Raw genomic sequence first — 17905 nt, 5'->3', positions numbered from 1 at the left:
AAGGAATGTCTATAAACTAACTATGTTTTTTTAAAAGGCAGGTTGGACTGGGATATATTTATAAATGACTCTACTTTTTTAAAATAAGGAAACAGTTGGTTGTATTTGTAGAGAGGTGTGTATGTGAACAGATACAGAAAAGTACCTGTCAGATTCTCAACATTACTTCATAGTAGGTAATAAGGAACATTGTTAACATTTTTCTTACATATCTGTATTTTGTTTGACTTGCATACTGAGATCATTCTGAAAAAGTGCTTTTTTTTTTTTTGTATTTTTCTGAGGTTGGAAATGGAGAGACAGTCAGACAGACTCCCGCATGCGCCCGACCGGGATCCACTCGGCACGCCCACCAGGGGGCGATGCTCTGCCCATCTGGGGCGTAGCTCTGTCGCAACCAGAACCATTCTAGCGCCTGAGGCAGAGGCCATGGAGCCATCCTCAGCACCCAGGCCAACTTTGCTCTAATGGAGCCTTGGCTGCGGGAGGGGAAGAGAGAGACAGAGAGGAAGGAGAGGGGGAGGGGTGGAGAAGCAGATGGCGCTTCTCCTGGCAGGGAATCGAACCCGGGACTCCCGCACGCCAGGCCAACGCTCTACCACTGAGCTAACCGGCCAGGGCCTGAAAAAGTGCTTTTTAAAAGACCCAAAAGAATATAGATTTCTTCAAGCCCAAGGTAGAATCCTTTACATGAAACTTCAAAATATAAAGACCTATTTGTTTTGTAATGGAGAAATCTTATGTTTTGTTTTTAATCTCGTAGGGCAGGTAATACATAGCGTATTTGTATTGTTAATCTTTTGTAAAACACAGATGATGATTACCTAATACCTGGTTTAGGAGTTTTTAGATTTTGGAAAAACAGATCATTGAAAAGAGTTACCATATTGACCCTGGCCAGTTAGCCCAGTTGGTTAGAGCATTGTCCTAATATGCAGAGGTTGCTGGTTCCATCCCTGGTCAGAGCACATACAGGAACAGATCGATGTTCCTGTCTCTCTCTCTCTCTCTCTCTCTCTCAAATCAGTAAAATAAAATTTAAAAAGTATCATATCAGAATCAGCAACCTAAGTTGTCAAAAAGCTAGAAATTGTGTGTAAAGCCCAAGTACGTTTTGAGTATTGTATTTTAAAAATTGGCAAAGATGTCAGATGAAATTATTTCCCTGTGAGTTTTTTCAGGTTACAGTTTTACTTTATTGAGAATCTTGTGAACTTTAGAACAAATAAAAATGATAAATTCAATCACATGGTTTGGATTTTTTTCAGGTACAAAAATTCAAGGGAAAGATTCTTGAAATCATTGACAACTGCTTCATCTTGTTTTAAAAAGGAACCATATTTCATGTAAAATTTCCATTTGGGGCAAAATTTTGGACTTTTAGTTTTTTATGTTTTTTCCCGGTGGTGGTGGTAGCACACTGTAGAGCTTTTTTTTTTTTTTTCTTTTTACAGAGAGAGGGATAGGGACAGACAGACAGGAACGGAGAGAGATGAGAAGCATCAATCATCAGTTTTTCATTGCTACACCTTAGTTGTTCATTGCTTGCTTTCTTGTATGTGCCTTGACCGCGGGGCTACAGCAGACCAAGTAACCCCCTTGCTTGAGCCAGCGACCTTGGGTCCAACCTGGTGAGCGTTGCTCAAACCAGATGAGCCTGCGCTCAAGCTGGCAACCTCGGGGTCTCAAACCTGGGATCTCTGCATCCCAGTCTGACACTCTGTCCACTACACCACTGCCTGGTCAGGCTGTAGAGCAGGGATACCTAAACTTTTTACACAGGGGGCCAGTTCACTGTCCCTCAGACCGTTGGAGGGCCGGACTATAAAAAAACTATGAACAAGTCCCTATGCACACTGCACATATCTTATTTTAAAGTAAAAAAACAAAACGGGAACAAATACAGTATTTAAAATAAAGAACAAGTAAATTTAAATCAAACTGACCAGTATTTCAATGGGAACTATAGGCCTGCTTTTGGCTAATGAGATGGTCAATGTCCTGTTCCATATTTGTCACTGCTAGCCGTAAAAAGTGATATGATGTGCTTCCGGAGCTGTGATGCGTGCGTCCTGCGTCACCGGAAGTAGTACTGTACGTGAGCGACGCCATGCTTTGCAGCGCCGCCACATACAGTACTCCAGGAATACTGTGTATATACCACCAATGAAAGAGGTGCCCCTTCTGGAAGTGTGGCGGGGCAGGATAAATGGCCTCAGAGGGCCGCATGTGGCCTGTGGGTCGTTGTTTGGGGACCCCTGCTGTAGAGTATATTTTAAAGTTGGAATTTAGAATATTTATTGGCTATCTCAAAGTCAGACTTTCTGTGTTGGTTAAATAATACAGCGCACATGTCCTACTGAAAGCTGTTACCTACCTTTGAAAACTGATAGCACCCCCGATTAAATTTTATTTTTACTCATTGTTTAAGAAGAGTCCTCTGCCTGGGACTTAGGTAGCCTGCAGTGTTGAAGTCGGACACGTGACCTTCAGTTATAGATCTTGCCATTTGTTACCAGGAATTCAGGTTTTTCGGGAATTTGAAAATGGCTGCGGTGACATTGAGCTGTCTGTCAGCGCAGTCCCTCTGCAGAGGGTTAAGCTCCAGTTAGGGTGGGAGTGGAGGACAGTGGTGACGCTTCCTTGGGAATTGGAGCAGGGTCTCTTTAGACCCGCGGACTCCCAACTCCTGTGTCCATCAGCCCCGCTCTCGCGGCTGAGTCATGTGCAGCCACTGACAGCCGAGGTCACAACCGGTGCTGCCGGCCGGCCCTGGGGAGTGAGCCAGTCTGAGAGGGCCTTTCAGGGCCGACTGCTGGCAGCCACCCCGGCAGACCTGTTTTTCTACTTGGAGGAAGAATACACTGGGTATATTTGTATTTCCTGACCAAAACCAGCCATTGACGTCAAGAGTTACCTCTGCTGTTAAGCACTTACACCTTGTGTTTTTCTCATCTTTAGCTTTGCATGGCTTAGGCTTAAGAGACTATTTATTTTTACCAATTTTGAATCAACTTATATCATCATCATCTTGAATCTGGATAACACTTCAACATTTTGAAAACATTTCCTGTGTATTTTTATTTTATTCTTGTAGAAACCTTGTGAATTAGTCCTTACAGGTACACCCCTGCTGTTTTTGTGAGGACACTGAGACTCGGTTGGGTTAGGTGACTGCCCAGAGTTGCAGTTCTTACGCGGTGGAGCTGAGACTAGCCTCAGTCTGTCTGTGGTGACAGGGTGGCTTAGGGTGGAGGTAGGGAGCTGGCTCAGCAGCCATTCCCCCAGGTTTACCAGTGTCTTCTTCCTCGTCACCTCTGGTTTCAGTTTCCCTTCCCGCAGATTATTAGTGAATGGTATTCGAGTTTCATAATGCCTTTTATAATGTGAGCTGAAGGCCTTGTGCACGTACCTTCCCATCTGCTCCTGACCTTCACATCTGAAATCTAAACAGGAGGGAGGATGCTGGGCGGTCCAGGAGGTGCTTGAAGGGCCCAAGGAAAAGGTGCCAGGCTCTTGCAGGGGCTGCAGCTGGCCTCGGGCCGAGAGGACACCCCCCCCCCCCCGTCGGAGTGCTTGTCTTTGGAGGTGGGGGTGGGCCTGGCTGGGTAGCTCAGTTGCTAGACCATTGTCCCAGAGGAGGCAGGGGTGGGGAAGGTGAGAAGGGTGTGTGTATAGAGACTAGAAGTGCTCCTTGCTGGTGCTCAGTCACAGAACCTCTGTGGGCAAAACCTACACACTGTCCAGGTGCAGCTGTCGGTCCAGTGGGCAGACTGCCCACCCTAAAGCGTTTTCATGTTTGTGCCATCAAATGGCGAACCACTCCTGCCCCCTCCCTCCTTTTTCCCCTTCATTCTAAAGAATAGGGGCTGATTCTCTTCTTGAGACCGGAAGTCTCTCTGTGGTTTGTCACAGTGGCGTCAGGGTGGACAGGTTTCCCTGGGGCACGTCCTCAGGCCTGAAGGCTTCTCACTGAAAGTCACGGTGTATAAACAGAATGTGTGGAGAGGAATTGAATGTCACTAAGGGGAAATTAATTGGAAGTTCAGATCAGCACACGTGTGTGGAGGGGCAGCCACAGGCAGGCACAGTGCTCTGACTGTTGATGTGTTGCCACTGACAGTTCCTGGTGGTGAAGGGTGAGGGTGCTGCTGAGACCAGTCGCCGTCTTGTCCCCCAACATAGTTCCTCCTGTTCTCTGGGCCTGCGTGTTCCTGTCACTGAGTGGGGAAGGTGATAGTCCCCACGTCAGCTGTGTTGTGGAGATTGAATGAGCCAATAGCACAGGTAAAGCGCTCAGAGAAACTTCTTGTGTAAAGTAAGTGCTTTGTGTAAAATAAATATTAGCTGTTGTTATATAATTGCATCTGCTCCCGTTGCGTTGCTTCAAGGTTATTGCTGTTATTCTCAGTGTATTCCAGACATGACTTTGGAAATGAAAATCTTTGAAAGTAAGAATTTAAGAATTAGTTTAAGATTTTGGTCTTTTATAGTCACATCAAGACAAATATTTTAAATTTTGGACTATAGAAATTCAGTTTTTGATGACTCTTATTTATGATTTAAAGCTATCAATTAGGTGTCCTTTTCTGTTTTAATTTAGTGGCCTTTTATTTATATGCCAGTTGATGATTTTAAAAATTCTAAGGGTTAAAGTGAAAATAAAAACATTTTAAGCTGTTGTCTGTATAGGAAGTTTCTTTAAGAAAAGTAATTTTTTCTTTTCAAATTATGTGTTTTTGAAAATCAGCTTGTTCTTAAATAAACTATATAAGTAAGTTATTTTAAGTAACTCTTGAAAATAGGCTCTTTACCTCCCTTCTGGAAAAGTCGAGTTTGGAAGAAATGGAAGTAATTCGAAAAGGGCCTCCTTATAATGCCTGCACATCTTTGAAAAAGGAGTTAAAAACAAACATTTTTAATAAATGTCAATGGGGAGGGCCTTGAAGCTGTAACTTTATTAATCTTTACTAGACTCAAGTAATACAAATTATTATGAGAAATATTCTGGCAGTTAGACAATAGCATTTTAGAATTCTTCCTTGGTCACTCTTAGAATACTAGATGAGCCATCAATCTGGTATTAATGCTGGTCAAAGTACAGATATGGTCAGTGCTTAACCTTAGCAGTTATAGTTATTTACAAAACTGCCTGGTCATCTGCATTATTTAAGTCATCTAAGGATATGATCTATAATCCTTTTTTTGTAATGAGAGAATTTTGAAACAGCATTTATTCAGCAGAGAGCTCCATTGCTACTCAGAGGACTAGAGAAAGCCTTCTTCCACAGCAGTGGCCCGTCGTGTGTTCTGGTTGTAGATTGCCCTGGTTCTGGGGTTCACTCCGCTCTTTCTGTTTGCAGTGACTTAGCCTTGCGGAATTGTTTCCTTACCTCGGACTTAAATGTGAAAGTGGGCGATTATGGAATAGGATTCAGCAGGTACAAGGTAAGCCAGAGGTTCAAAGGTTCTCTCCTTAGTCTGATTTACTTCTTCATAGTCCTGAGGTGATAATATCGCAGGACAGCACTTTGTGTTTTTGGAAGAGGGATAAGAATCTTGGTGGTGTTGTCTTTTTGGAGAGGGGTTGGTTCCAGTTATTTTAGTGGGTGGGTTGGCTTCTGATGTGTGGTTTTCCTAAATCAGTGGCTGTGTGCCCGAGGTCTGGTGACAGCTTTCCAGATGCTTTAAGAGGTACAGTGAGTATAATTGATGTGGTTTGATGTTTGTAATGTTACCATGCACATGTGCAATATATTTATTTATTACCATGTATCTAATAAAATATATGTGTCACATAAGTATTTCTCCATTATATGTTCAGTAAAATTTTGGCTCAAATTCAGTAAGGTTGGGATTTAGGTTTTTAAACTGTCATAAACATAGCCCCAGAGGCAGCAAGAGGTAGATGAGGCCCTTAGTGTGTGTGCGTGTAGCCCCGTGGAAGGCCACCCTGTGATGTGTGATGCGGGCGCAGAAGGTGGCTGTCCTGGCGGCACGCTGTCAGGAGGCCTTGGCTAAGCCACTGGGCCTTCTTTTCCTAAGCGCCAACACGAGGGTAATATCTGTTCTGTGTTACAGGGTGCGCGGGATGCACCGGAGGGGCCATATTTCACAGTACTTTGTAACCAGAAAGTAGTATGCAATATAAGTTGCCATTTGTCTACAGAGTAGCTCTAGTTGCTGTGTACCAAGCACTCTGAGGTACCTGCTTGCATGATCTCATTTGATCCTCACCAGAGGTACTGTGAGGATCACAGTGTTACTGTGACTTGTCTTTTATTACAAGTCGGTACTGTATTACCTCATTTTACAGATGAGGAGGTAGGCCCAGCCTGTTTCCTGCCCAGAGTCCGGTAGCTGGTAGTGGTTGAACACGGGCTCACAACCCCGCCTGTCAGATTCTGAAGCCTGCGCCCTTATTAACTGGCGCCACGCCACTCTTCGGGGCGTAACGGCCAGCGATTCGCTGAGTCTGCGTCCTGTGCCTCAGATGCAGTGCACCCTCCTCTTCCAGGAAGGGTGACTGAGCGAGTGTTTGAGGCTCAGGCACCAGCTCGTGAGGCCCGGGAGGCTTCGGAGAAACCCTCACACCCACCTTCTGCCCAGAGAGCCTCTCTTCACGCCCACTTTCTTTTGGATTGACTATGTTTTTTCCGAAAATGACCTGGAACTAAATCATTGAGCTCATTAAAAAGTATAATAGAATTCAAAATTCTGTGTGCTTTCTAACAAAACAGGAGGATTATATTGAAACAGATGATAAAAAAGTTTTCCCTCTGCGATGGACTGCTCCAGAATTAGTAACCAGCTTTCAAGACAGACTACTAACTGCAGATCAAACTAAGTATAGTAACATTTGGTATGTATCGATTTTCCATTCTATTAGGCTTTTGTGTAGCAAAGTCCTAACCCTCCTGGAGTACTTTCGTCAAGACAAGTCACTGAATAAGATGTGGGGACACAGTGCCTGATGGTGTGAAAAAGGCAGTTACTGACACGGCCGTAGTCACAGTGCCGCAATGTAATTAACTTTTTGAATACTGCCTCTTACCTAGTTGACAATAATAAGCTCCCCAAAAACGAGATCCAGGTCCATTTTCTGTGCCTACGACAGGGCCTGGATATATGAAAGAGAATTTAATTCATGTTATATTGTATTATACAACATCAGATAATAAACTTATTCAATACAGTTTACTATTCAAACAGGTATTCTGGTGGGCATTGATCAAAATCGTGTAAACTGTCAGTATGATATATGTGTAATAAATAGTATTTGTTGATGTGAATGATGAAACCACAGAGGGGGCTTTGAACGGTTGTGTTATACTACAGTGTACAGGAGGGCAGTTAAATGGAAGTTGAAAAAATGTATCTACATCTAGGACTAACAATTTCTATAACAGCTTTCTAAATTTAGATCTATATTTTTTTTGTGCTATTGTCCTGCTTTTAAATTTTTTCTTTTTCTCCTCCTGCCTTCTTTTAGATATTTTTAAAACTGTTTTATTCCTCTTTGTTTGGGAGATGTATACTCTATCCCTACCCTTTTATTGGTTTCGCTAGAAATTATAACTTGTACACTTCACTTACCTTAGTCTGATGTTAGTTCATGTCTCGGCTCTGTTTCTGAATAATGTAAGGATTTCCGAATACTGGTTTTTAGCATCAGTGTTTGTATAGTTCTTCATTCCCCTCCTTTCTCCTTTCAATCTCAGACTTTCCATCTGGGGTTACTCCTCATTTGCCTGAAGTATGTCCTTCAGAACTTCATTCAGTGCAGGTCTACTGCTAACAGACTCTCAGCTGTTTGAGGGTCTGAACATACTTTTTTGTCCTCTTCTCTGAATATATTCTCACATGATGACAGTCCTTTTCCGTCAGCATATTGAAGGTGTCATTCTGCTGTCTTCTGGCTGCCATTGTTGCTCCTGAGAAGTCAGCTCTAAGTCCACCTAAGCTCTTGGAAAGTAATGTGACTTTTTCTCTATGGCAGCTTTTAAACTCTTCATCTTTTTTTTTTTATAGTTTCACTATGATTTATATAAATGGATGTGAATTTCCTATGCTTTTCTGCTTAGATCTGTAGATTTGGGGCAAGCTGCTTTGGCACTGAGATGCTTTGTTAGCGTGTGTATATGTACATGCGTGAATGTGCATGCATGTTGTGTGTGAGTGTAGGAGGATGTGCATGAGGGGTCGTCCCCAAGAAACTGTAAGCACAGAGCTGGCCCTTGGATCTGCGGCTCAGATTCACACCATCCGAGCAGTCCAAAAGATCTCACGCCGAGTACACAAAGCCCTGGGCTAGTGAAGTGCCCTGACGTGCAGAACACCCAGGTGCCCACAGAGGTGGCCTTCTCTGGAGGAGCGCTCCTCCATGCTAGGTTTCCAGGGTCCTCACAGGGTCTTAAATTTCTTCTGTATCCCCCACGCCCTCTGCCGCAGGCCCCTAGCGGTTCTGTGCCAGGGAGAAGGCGCCTCTTACGTCCTAAACTGGACCGAGAACTGTGGGTCCTTTTATTTCCTTTGATAGGAACGATTTGTCGGCTTAGACACTGAATATGCTGATTTTTTCCACTTTTTTTGTGCTATTAGTATAAGAGAATTTAATTTATATTATACAACATCAGCTAATAAACTTATTCAATACAGTTTACTATTCAAACAAGTATTCTGGTGGGCATTGATCAAAATCGTGTAAACTGTCAGTACCCAGACCTGGCTGGATATCAGTCAGTAGGAATCTTTTTAGAAAGACTGTTTCCTGGGCCACACCGGCACGTGCCAGCTAAGAGTCCTTGGGGGTGTGTCCTATATACCATTGTGTTTGTTTAAAGCTGCCCAGTTGACACAGATGGTCAGCCAGGTTCTGGAACCATTGCAGGAAATGGTGGGAAAGAAACAGAGACCAAGTAGAGGAGATGAAGAGTACATGTCTGTCTGACTTGAGCAGTAGAGGCCACTTCCATGGGGACAGGGCACTGGGCATGGGAATGAGTGGGACCAGTAGAGAGAAGGGGCATTCCTGCCTTTGGTAACAGCTGCACACCTGGAGTCACTGAGAGGCTAGGCAGGTGGCCCCTCCTAGCACACAGAGAGCTGGAAGAGTATTGGAGGGAAATCCCTTTATAATAGCGACATAGCCCAAACTACTCAAAAGTAACTGCAAGAGATGTAGGGGTCCCCCTGGCCAGGTAGCTCGGTTAGTTAAAGCATTGTCTCAACATGCAGAGGTTGCTGGTTTGATTCCTGGGTCAGGGCACATACAGAAACAGATCGATGTTTCTCTCCTCCTCCCCCTTTCTCTCCCCCTCTCTCCTCCCCTTCTCTCTCCCTCTCCTTCTTTCCCTCTTCCTTCTCTCCTTCTCTTCTTCTCTTCTTCCCTTTCTCCTTCCCTTCCTTCTCTCTCTCTGAAATTGACTTAAAAAAAAAAAGAAAAGAAAGAAATGTAGGGATCAAACAGGGAAGAGTTGTTTATGTAAAGATTTCTTTTAGATACATTTGATTTTTTTTACCTACCATAACATTTTTTTCTACCATAAAACTCGAATTATTTAAATGATGTTTCAAATAATTTCTTGATTTTTGAAGTTGATCATCATATTAGCTCCTCCCTGTAATTGTGCCTTTTATCTGTTTCACCCCTATTTGTGTGTGTGTGTGTATATGTGTGTTGGCCACAGCTATAAGAGTCATCCGTCAGTAGATAAGAGGAGGCATGCTTGCTGTGGTCCTCATTTCAATGAGTATTCTTTAAAATCATGTTCAAGAGCGATCTTTAATAACCTTTTCAGTGCATACCTTGTCCTTAAAGTTCCTAATGACTGTACAAATAAAAATGTGGATGTTAAAAAATCAACATCTAAAGGGAGAAAGAGATAACCACTTTCTTTCCTCCACAGGTCCCTGGGTGTGACTCTCTGGGAACTTTTTGATAATGCTGCTCAGCCGTATTCCAACCTTTCCGACTTGGATGTTCTTAACCAGGTGATCCGGGAGAGAGACACAACACTACCCGAGCCGCAGCTGGAGCAGCCTTACTCAGATAGATGGTTGGTGACTTCCTCTTTTGTCTTGCTGTCTTCAGGAGAGAAGGAAATCCTGTTTCCATGGGTTTTAGTTAGATAGTCCCTGTTTTTAAATAATAAATGTTATAAAAAAACTATCATTTGTACATTATTCATGACTTTTTTTATAATTAACTATTTTTTACAATTTAATGTTACTTTTGAAAAATGTATAGAACAAGCAGGGATATATGTATATGTATTACATTTAATAAAAAAAAAATGTGAAGTCTGAACTCGGAAATGTCCACAGTAAGGAAGTTTGCTATTGTGGAATTGTTTTCAAATGAGGCTGTTTATATAATTGATATCTACTATGAGAAAAAAAGCATAGAAATGATACTATTTAAATTGGCAGTTGAAACTAGGGAATCTTTGTACCAGTTCTTACTCCATTTCTTTTTTTTTGTTTGTTTTTTGTTTTTTGTTTTTTGTTTTTCCATTTTTCTGAAGCTGGAAACAGGGAGAGACAGTCAGACAGACTCCCGCATGCGCCCGACCGGGATCCACCCGGCACGCCCACCAGGGGCGACGCTCTGCCCACCAGGGGGCGATGCTCTGCCCATCCCGGGCGTCGCCATATTGCGACCAGAGCCACTCTAGCACCTGGGGCAGAGGCCACAGAGCCATCCCCAGCGCCCGGGCTATCTTTGCTCCAATGGAGCCTCGGCTGCGGGAGGGGAAGAGAGAGATAGAGAGGAAAGCGCGGCGGAGGGGTGGAGAAGCAAATGGGCACTTCTCCTATGTGCCCTGGCCGGGAATCGAACCCAGGTCCTCCGCACGCTAGGCCGACGCTCTACCGCTGAGCCAACCGGCCAGGGCCAGTTCTTACTCCATTTCCAACTAGGGTTGGGGTCATCTCTCTTCAGTCTGCACCCCGTGTGCCTGGCTGGGCCCCCGCACATGGGCAATGCTCAGCTTCCCCGATTGCTAGGACCATTGCACCCGGAATAACTTGACGTATATGCTATAAGTTTAATACTTTAAAGTTGTCTTCGCCTTCCTGTCTGTGCGGGCGACAGTTGGCACATTTGGCCGATCCTTGGAAGACCCAGTTCCTGGTGGCCTCTTCTTTGAGCTTCATTCTCTCTTTTCCCTCCGCCTTCAGCTCCTTTTATGATCCAAGGACACCATGTGCTGCAGAAGATGTAGTGTTACTGTTTATGGGGGTAATTAGAGGTGTCACAACAGCGCTTGTCCATGTGAATTCTCTAACTAAAGGGCGTAAATCTGTGTGTTCAAGGCAAGTGCCTTCTCTCCACACCAGATCCCTGCGGGGCTGTTCTCAGAGGGCGCATGTTAAAACTGCTTTTTCTACATTCAGCAGATAGTTTCTGGTTAAACAGCACAGGAACAGACAACGGGGCAAAAGAATTACAGCCATCCTTGGAAATGTCCTGAGAACACAAGAATTAGTGGTCAGACGTAGGATTTTTTTCATTTTCTCCTTCACCGTGCCTCGCCATGAACTGAGCACCTTCTTGGGGTCAGCAGTGATAAAGTGTAGAAACTTCTGGGGTATTGAGTTGGCTTAGGGGTTCCTTTAGAGCCTTTTCTTATTTTAAAAACCATTTATCATCAGTCTGTTAACTACCTCTCTTGTGTCACTCAGGTATGAAGTCTTACAGTTCTGTTGGTTGTCACCAGACAAGAGGCCAGCTGCAGAAGATGTGCACAGACTGCTCACCTACCTGCGTATGCAAAGCCAAAGGGACTCGGAGGTTGACTTTGAACAGCAGTGGAATGCTCTTAAACCAAATACAAACAGCAGAGACGCTTCCAACAACGCTGCCTTCCCAATTCTTGACCACTTTACCAGAGATCGGCTTGGTCGTGAGATGGAGGAAGTCCTCACTGTAACGGAAACCAGCCAGGGCCTGAGCTTTGAGTATGTCTGGGAGGCAGCCAAGCACGATCACTTCGATGAGCGCGGCCGGGGTCCCCCCGACGAAGCCTTGTCCTACACGAGCATCTTCTTTCCAGTCGAAGTGTTCGAGAGCTCACTGTCGGATCCCGGGCCCGGGAAACAGGACGACAGTGGCCAGGAAGTCCCTGTCAGAGCCCCTGGAGTGGTTCCCGTGTTTGATGCCCACAACCTTTCTGTTGGAAGCGACTATTACATCCAATTAGAAGAGAAAAGTGGTAGCAACTTGGAGCTGGATTACCCTCCTGCACTGCTAACAACTGAGATGGAGAATCCAGAAAGGACAAGTGAAGAGGCACCCCAGTTTCTGACACTCAGGAGTCTTGAATTTGAGGAGTCCAGTACAGATGAGGACTTTTTCCAAAGCAGTACAGACCCCAGAGACCCCAGCGTCCCTGAAGACATGCATGCTGCCCGGGGCCCCGAGAGCCCTTTCAACAACATATTTAATGATCTTGACAAATCGGAGGATCTGCCCAGTCACCAAAAAATATTTGACTTAATGGAACTAAATGGAGTTCAAGCCGACTTTAAGCCAACCACTTTCAGTTTGGAGGACCCCAAAGACTCAGTGATAACAGGCCACTCTACGAAAGAAAAGCCACGGAAGCTTTTTGACTGTGAGCCTCTTTGCTTATCGGAAAACCTTACGCACCAAGATAATCTTGATCCACTGAATGTGCAAGAACTGTCAGAAAACTTTTTATTTCTTCAAGAGAAGAACTTACTAAAAGATTCATTGTCTAGCAAAGAACATATAAATGATCTTCAAACAGAACTTAAAAATGCCGGCTTTACTGAAACTATATTAGAAACTCCGCGTAGAAATGCTTTAGATACCGAGCCTAAGTTTGCTGAAGATAAACCAGGCTTTTCTTTGTTGCGGGAAAACGTAAGCGCAAAGGGTCAAGATTCGGGCGTTGTGCTCGAGGACCACCCTTTGAGCGCCTCACTGCCATCTTCCCCAGAGGTGCAGGTGCTTCCTGCCTCCCTCGAAGTAGAAGGAACGCCTCGCAGTGTGCCTCCGGAAACGCTCCTCACGCAGGGTGAAACTGTGCCCGGGCATTCGGATGTCAGTGTCCATGACGACTGTCTCTGCCAAGAAACGGAGTTAGATCCTGTGACTGCTCCAACTGAAATCCCCTCTTCTTATGCCAAAACACCTGGCTTTGGCCACAGGTCGCAGGACTTGACCCACCAGAGTGAGGAGGCCTCAAGACTCACCCAGAATGACTCGGTTTTTGTCGATGACGTTTTTGCCAGTAAAGCGAGTGTGGGGAGTCATCTTCCAGAACTGAGACAGAACCTTCAACGCCGGCTGCCCTCAGAAGACCATCACAGTAACAGTGATCCACCGGAGAAGGACTTGGAAGCTGTGGGCACTTTGACTCAGCTGACCTGTAAAGATGCTCCAAAGGAGGGGGGCTCGGTGTCCGCCCTGTCTTCAGACTCCACCAGTCAGGACAGCCTGTTAGAAGACAGCTTGTCAGTGCCCGTCCCACCCTCAGAACCGTCGGCGGAGACCCCGGACTCTCTGGACTCAGTGGACGTGCACGAGGCTCTGTTGGGTTCCTTAGACTCTCACACTCCTCAGAGCCTCTTGCCCCCTGACAAGCCCGCAGACAGTGGGTACGAGACCGAGAACTTGGAGTCGCCTGAATGGACGCTGCCCCCTGCCCCTGATGGTGCCTCAGCCTCAGACGTGGCCACAGCAGGTGACAGTGGTCACGGCGACTTACCTCCTACCCCTGTCATTGTCGTCTCAGATGCAGCCGATGGCCACAGAGGAACCGAAGTGACCTCACAAACGTTTGCATTGGGCTCTCAGAGTTCATACCGGGACTCGGCTTACTTCTCAGATAATGATTCTGAACCTGATAAGAAGTCAGAGGGGGTCCAAGGAACCTCGGTGGCCGCCTTGGCACTGGTCACAGACCAGCCCCTGCCTGAGCCAGTCATCCATGAACCAAGTCCTGGTGCCGAGGACAGTCGTCTGGAAACCAGAAATAGCCAGCCACACCAAAGTTGTCTGTCCACTTTGCAAAACTCCAGTCTGCTGGAATCGAGAGAAACATCGGAACCAGCACCGGCTGATGTTTCTGAAGAGCTGCATGCTCCTGAAGACGAGGCTGGCAGTCCCTCGAGTTTGCTGAGCTCGGAGCCGAGCAGCGGGGATGACTTTGAGGTGCAGGAGGAGCGTCCCTGCGCGATCGCGTCCACTGGGACCAACACCAACGAGCTCCGTGCCTTTGCCACTTCCACCCTCTGCTGCGGCAGCCCTTCTGACCAGACGGCGGAAAAGCCCTTCTCCAGCCACCCGGAGAGCCCCAGGCTGAAGGAGCCGGACATGGAAGGGAAGTACCTGGGGAGACTCGGTGTGTCCGGGCCGCTCGACCTCTCCGAAGACGGGATCGACGCGGACGAGGAGGACGAGAACAGTGACGACTCGGACGAGGACCTGCGGGCGTTCAACCTGCACAGCCTCAGCTCCGAGTCGGAGGATGAGACCGAGCACCCCGTTCCCGTGATCCTCAGCAGCGAGGACGGGAGGCACCTGCGGAGCCTGCTGAAACCCCCGCCCAGCGAGGCCCTCGACCAGCTACCCGACGACTGGAAAAAGGAAAAGAAGGCAGTGACGTTTTTTGATGATGTCACAGTCTACCTGTTTGACCAGGTATGTGTTGCCTCCAAATTGTCATATTAGAGAATTCCAAAATGTGGTAAGAAATTGAGCGTGCTCTGTTTTCCTAACTCTCATTTTGAGGCCACAGTTTGCTTTTTGAATATTCAAAAAAAAAAGAAAAATTTAATTTGTGGTTGGTTGCCATGACAATTCCAGAATATGCAGAAATGTAGTTTGCACAGGGAACTCCTATTAAATTAAGGAAAGACATCCATGTGCTCTTCTTTGGTCTCCCTGCAGAGCCCTGCTGACGGTTACCCTTCCCAGACCAGATTTTTATAATCTGACAGTTGGCAGTAATACCCACACACAGCTACAAGCTGGAAGTGCCTGGCTCCTGAGTAGCCCTGGAGACAGAGCAGAGACAGTGCCTGTGGGGCAGCAGCAGGGTCTGTGGCCCTCCTGCCCGCCTTCCCGCTGTGGAGCAGGTGGCCTGCTGTGCCCTACTCAGTGGGCCCAGACTTGGCCTTTTTGAAAAATGAACCAATGTATAATTTGAACATTTAAAAAAAAATTTATTTGTGCCCTACTCATTTGGCTCAGTGGGTAGAGCGTCAACTCAGCATATGGAAGTCCCAGGTTTGATTCTCTGTCACACAGGAGAAGCAACTATCTGCTTCTCTCCCCCTTCTCTCCCTCTTCCCTTCCGGCAACCAGTGGCTCGACTGGTTTGAACTTCAGCCCCGGGTGCTGGGGATAGCTTGGTTGGTCTGAGTCCATCAGCCTCAGGTGCTAAAAATAGCTTGATTGATTCAAACATTGGCCCAAGATGGGGGTTGCTGGGTGCACCCTGGTCAGGGAACATGCGGGAGTCTGTTTTGCTGTCTTCTCTCTTCTCACTTATAGGACTAGTCTCTGTAGTCGTTGAATTTGCTTCTTGAATCGGCTGGATTATAAGTAAAGCTCAGCCACAGGCACATCTGTGTGGGATCCTTTTATGTTCCAGAAGGTGCAGGCGTCCATAGCCCTCCCTTTGTGTTAGTCCTTGGAACAGAGACTGTCACAGCCTCTTGTTCAGCATGTGCCTCATGGGCTCTGTTCTGCAGGCTACTTTTGTCTTTTCAAGAACATTTAAATGGACTCACATAACATATAACCTTTCGAGGCCGGCTTTTTCCCCTCAGCGTGTAATTCCTTTGAGACCCATCCAAATTGCATGGATCGTTGGTGCCTGCCTTTTTATTGCTGAGCGCGTTCCATGGTATGGGTGTGCCTCAGCCATCTGGGCATTTACCCGCTGAAGGACAGTTTGGTTTTTCCACTTTGGAGTTATTACAAATAAAGGTCCTTTGGAATGATTGTGTGCAGGTTTTGGTGTGGACACAGATTTTCTTGGGGAGGATAAGCACCCAGGAGTGATTGCTAGGCTGTATGGTAAGCTTCTGTGTTTAGTTTTTTAAAGGAAATAAACTGTTTCCCACAGTAGCTGTACCATTGTACATCTCCACCAACAATGTAGAAGAGACTGAGTTTATCCTTATCTTTGCCAGCATTGTGTGCTGTCATTCTTTTTTATTTTAGCTTTTCTAATAGGTGTGAAGTGACTTACATCTCAGTTGTGATCTTAAATCACATTTCCCTGTTGGTTTACTTCACGTCCTTATTTGCTATCTGTGTGTCTCTTCAGTGAAATATCTCATCTTTGCCCTTTTTCTAACTGGATTCTCTGTTTTGAGTTTTGAGAATTCTTTTATTTTTTATTTTATTTTATTTTTTTACAGAGACAGAAATCAGAGAGAGGGATAGATAGGGACAGACAGACAGGAATGGAGAGAGATGAGAAGCATCAATCATTAGTTTTTCATTGCGACACCTCAGTTCAGTGATTGCTTTCTCATATGTGCCTTGACCGCGGGCCTTCAGCAGACCGAGCAACCCCTTGCTCGAGCCACCGACCTTGGGTCCAAGCTGGTGAGCTTTGCTCAAACCAGATGAGCCTGCGCTCAAGCTGGCGACCTCGGGGTCTTGAACCTGGGCCCTCCGCATCCCAGTCTGACACTCTATCCACTGCACCACTGCCTGGTCAGGCAGTTTTGAGAATTTTTTTAAAATAAATTCGAGATATGAGCCTGACTGGGAGAGGTTTTTTGTTTTTGTTTGTCTTTCAAATTCCTTAATACATTTCTACGCAGTCAGTCATGTTGTCTACATAGAGGGACAGGTTTATTGTTTCGTTTCCCCTCTGGATGCCTCTTCTTTCTTTTTCCTACCATATCGCAGTAGCTGGGACTTCCAGTGCAGTGTTGAATGGAAGTGATACACTGACTTTGAACCCGATCTTAGGAGGAAAGCACTCAGTCTTTGATTATTGATTATGATATAGGGTTTTAGTAGATGCTGTTTAACAAATTAGGAAGGTTCTCTTCTCATCTTAGTTTCAGAGAGTTTTTACCCTAAGTAGATATTGAATTTTGTCAAATGCATTTTATACATCGGGTGGATAGTAACATGTGGCTCTTCTGTTACTATGTTAATATGGTAGCGGACATCGATTATCAATTATAGTCAGCCTTGACTTCCCGGCATGAAGCCCACTTGATTGCAAAGTTTTATTCTCGTCAGAATAAAATCCAGAATGTTGCTGGATTTGGTTTGCTGGTTTGTTGATGAGGGTATTTGTGTCTGTGTTCATGACATGTATTGATGGGTCTGTAGTGGGTTTTTTTTTTTTTTGGGGGGGGGTTGTTTGCTTGTTTGGCTGGTTGAGGGGTTTTTTTTCATTTTTGTTTTTGGGGGTTTTTTTTGGTTATTATTTTTGGCACTGTCTTTGGTTTTGGTATCATGGTGATGCTGGTCTCATAAAATAAGTTGGGGAATATTTTCTCATCTTTCTAGGGGAGATTGTGTAGATTTGTGATCTTTTTAAAGAACTGCTTTTGGTTTCATGGAGTGTCTTTTTCTTCATTTTATTTCAGCTTTATTGATTTCTGCTTTACCTTTTTTTTTTATTATTATTATTATTATTTTTTTGTATTTTTCTGAAGCTGGAAATGGGGAGAGACAGTCAGACAGACTCCCGCATGCACCCTACCGGGATCCACCCGGCACGCCCACCAAGGGCGACACTCTGCCCCTCCGGGGCAACGCTCTGCCGCAACCAGAGCCACTCTAGCGCCTGGGGCAGAGGCCAAGGAGCCATCCCCAATGCCCGGGCCATCTTTGCTCCAATGGAGCCTTGGCTGCAGGAGGGGAAGAGAGAGACAGAGAGGAAAGAGGGGGTGGGGG

General features: G+C 45.6%; 1 protein-coding gene across 2 annotated transcripts in view; it reads left to right on the top strand.

Annotated features, from left to right (window-relative positions):
- The window catches only part of LMTK2 (lemur tyrosine kinase 2), a 73303-nt gene that overhangs the window by 48676 nt on the left and 6722 nt on the right, over positions 1–17905 (top strand). For both annotated transcript variants that reach the window (XM_066342291.1, XM_066342289.1), the window contains exons 8-11: positions 5364–5448; positions 6741–6862; positions 9909–10058; positions 11686–14671. In XM_066342291.1, coding sequence (XP_066198388.1) covers positions 5364–5448; positions 6741–6862; positions 9909–10058; positions 11686–14671 — 3343 coding nt within the window. The remainder of the gene's footprint in view (positions 1–5363; positions 5449–6740; positions 6863–9908; positions 10059–11685; positions 14672–17905) is intronic.

The sequence above is a fragment of the Saccopteryx leptura genome, chromosome 6 (assembly GCF_036850995.1).
Source record: "Saccopteryx leptura isolate mSacLep1 chromosome 6, mSacLep1_pri_phased_curated, whole genome shotgun sequence".
Taxonomy (NCBI): domain Eukaryota; kingdom Metazoa; phylum Chordata; class Mammalia; order Chiroptera; family Emballonuridae; genus Saccopteryx; species Saccopteryx leptura.
Note: the sequence above shows the minus strand (reverse complement) of the source record. Positions and strands in the feature narration are given on the sequence as shown.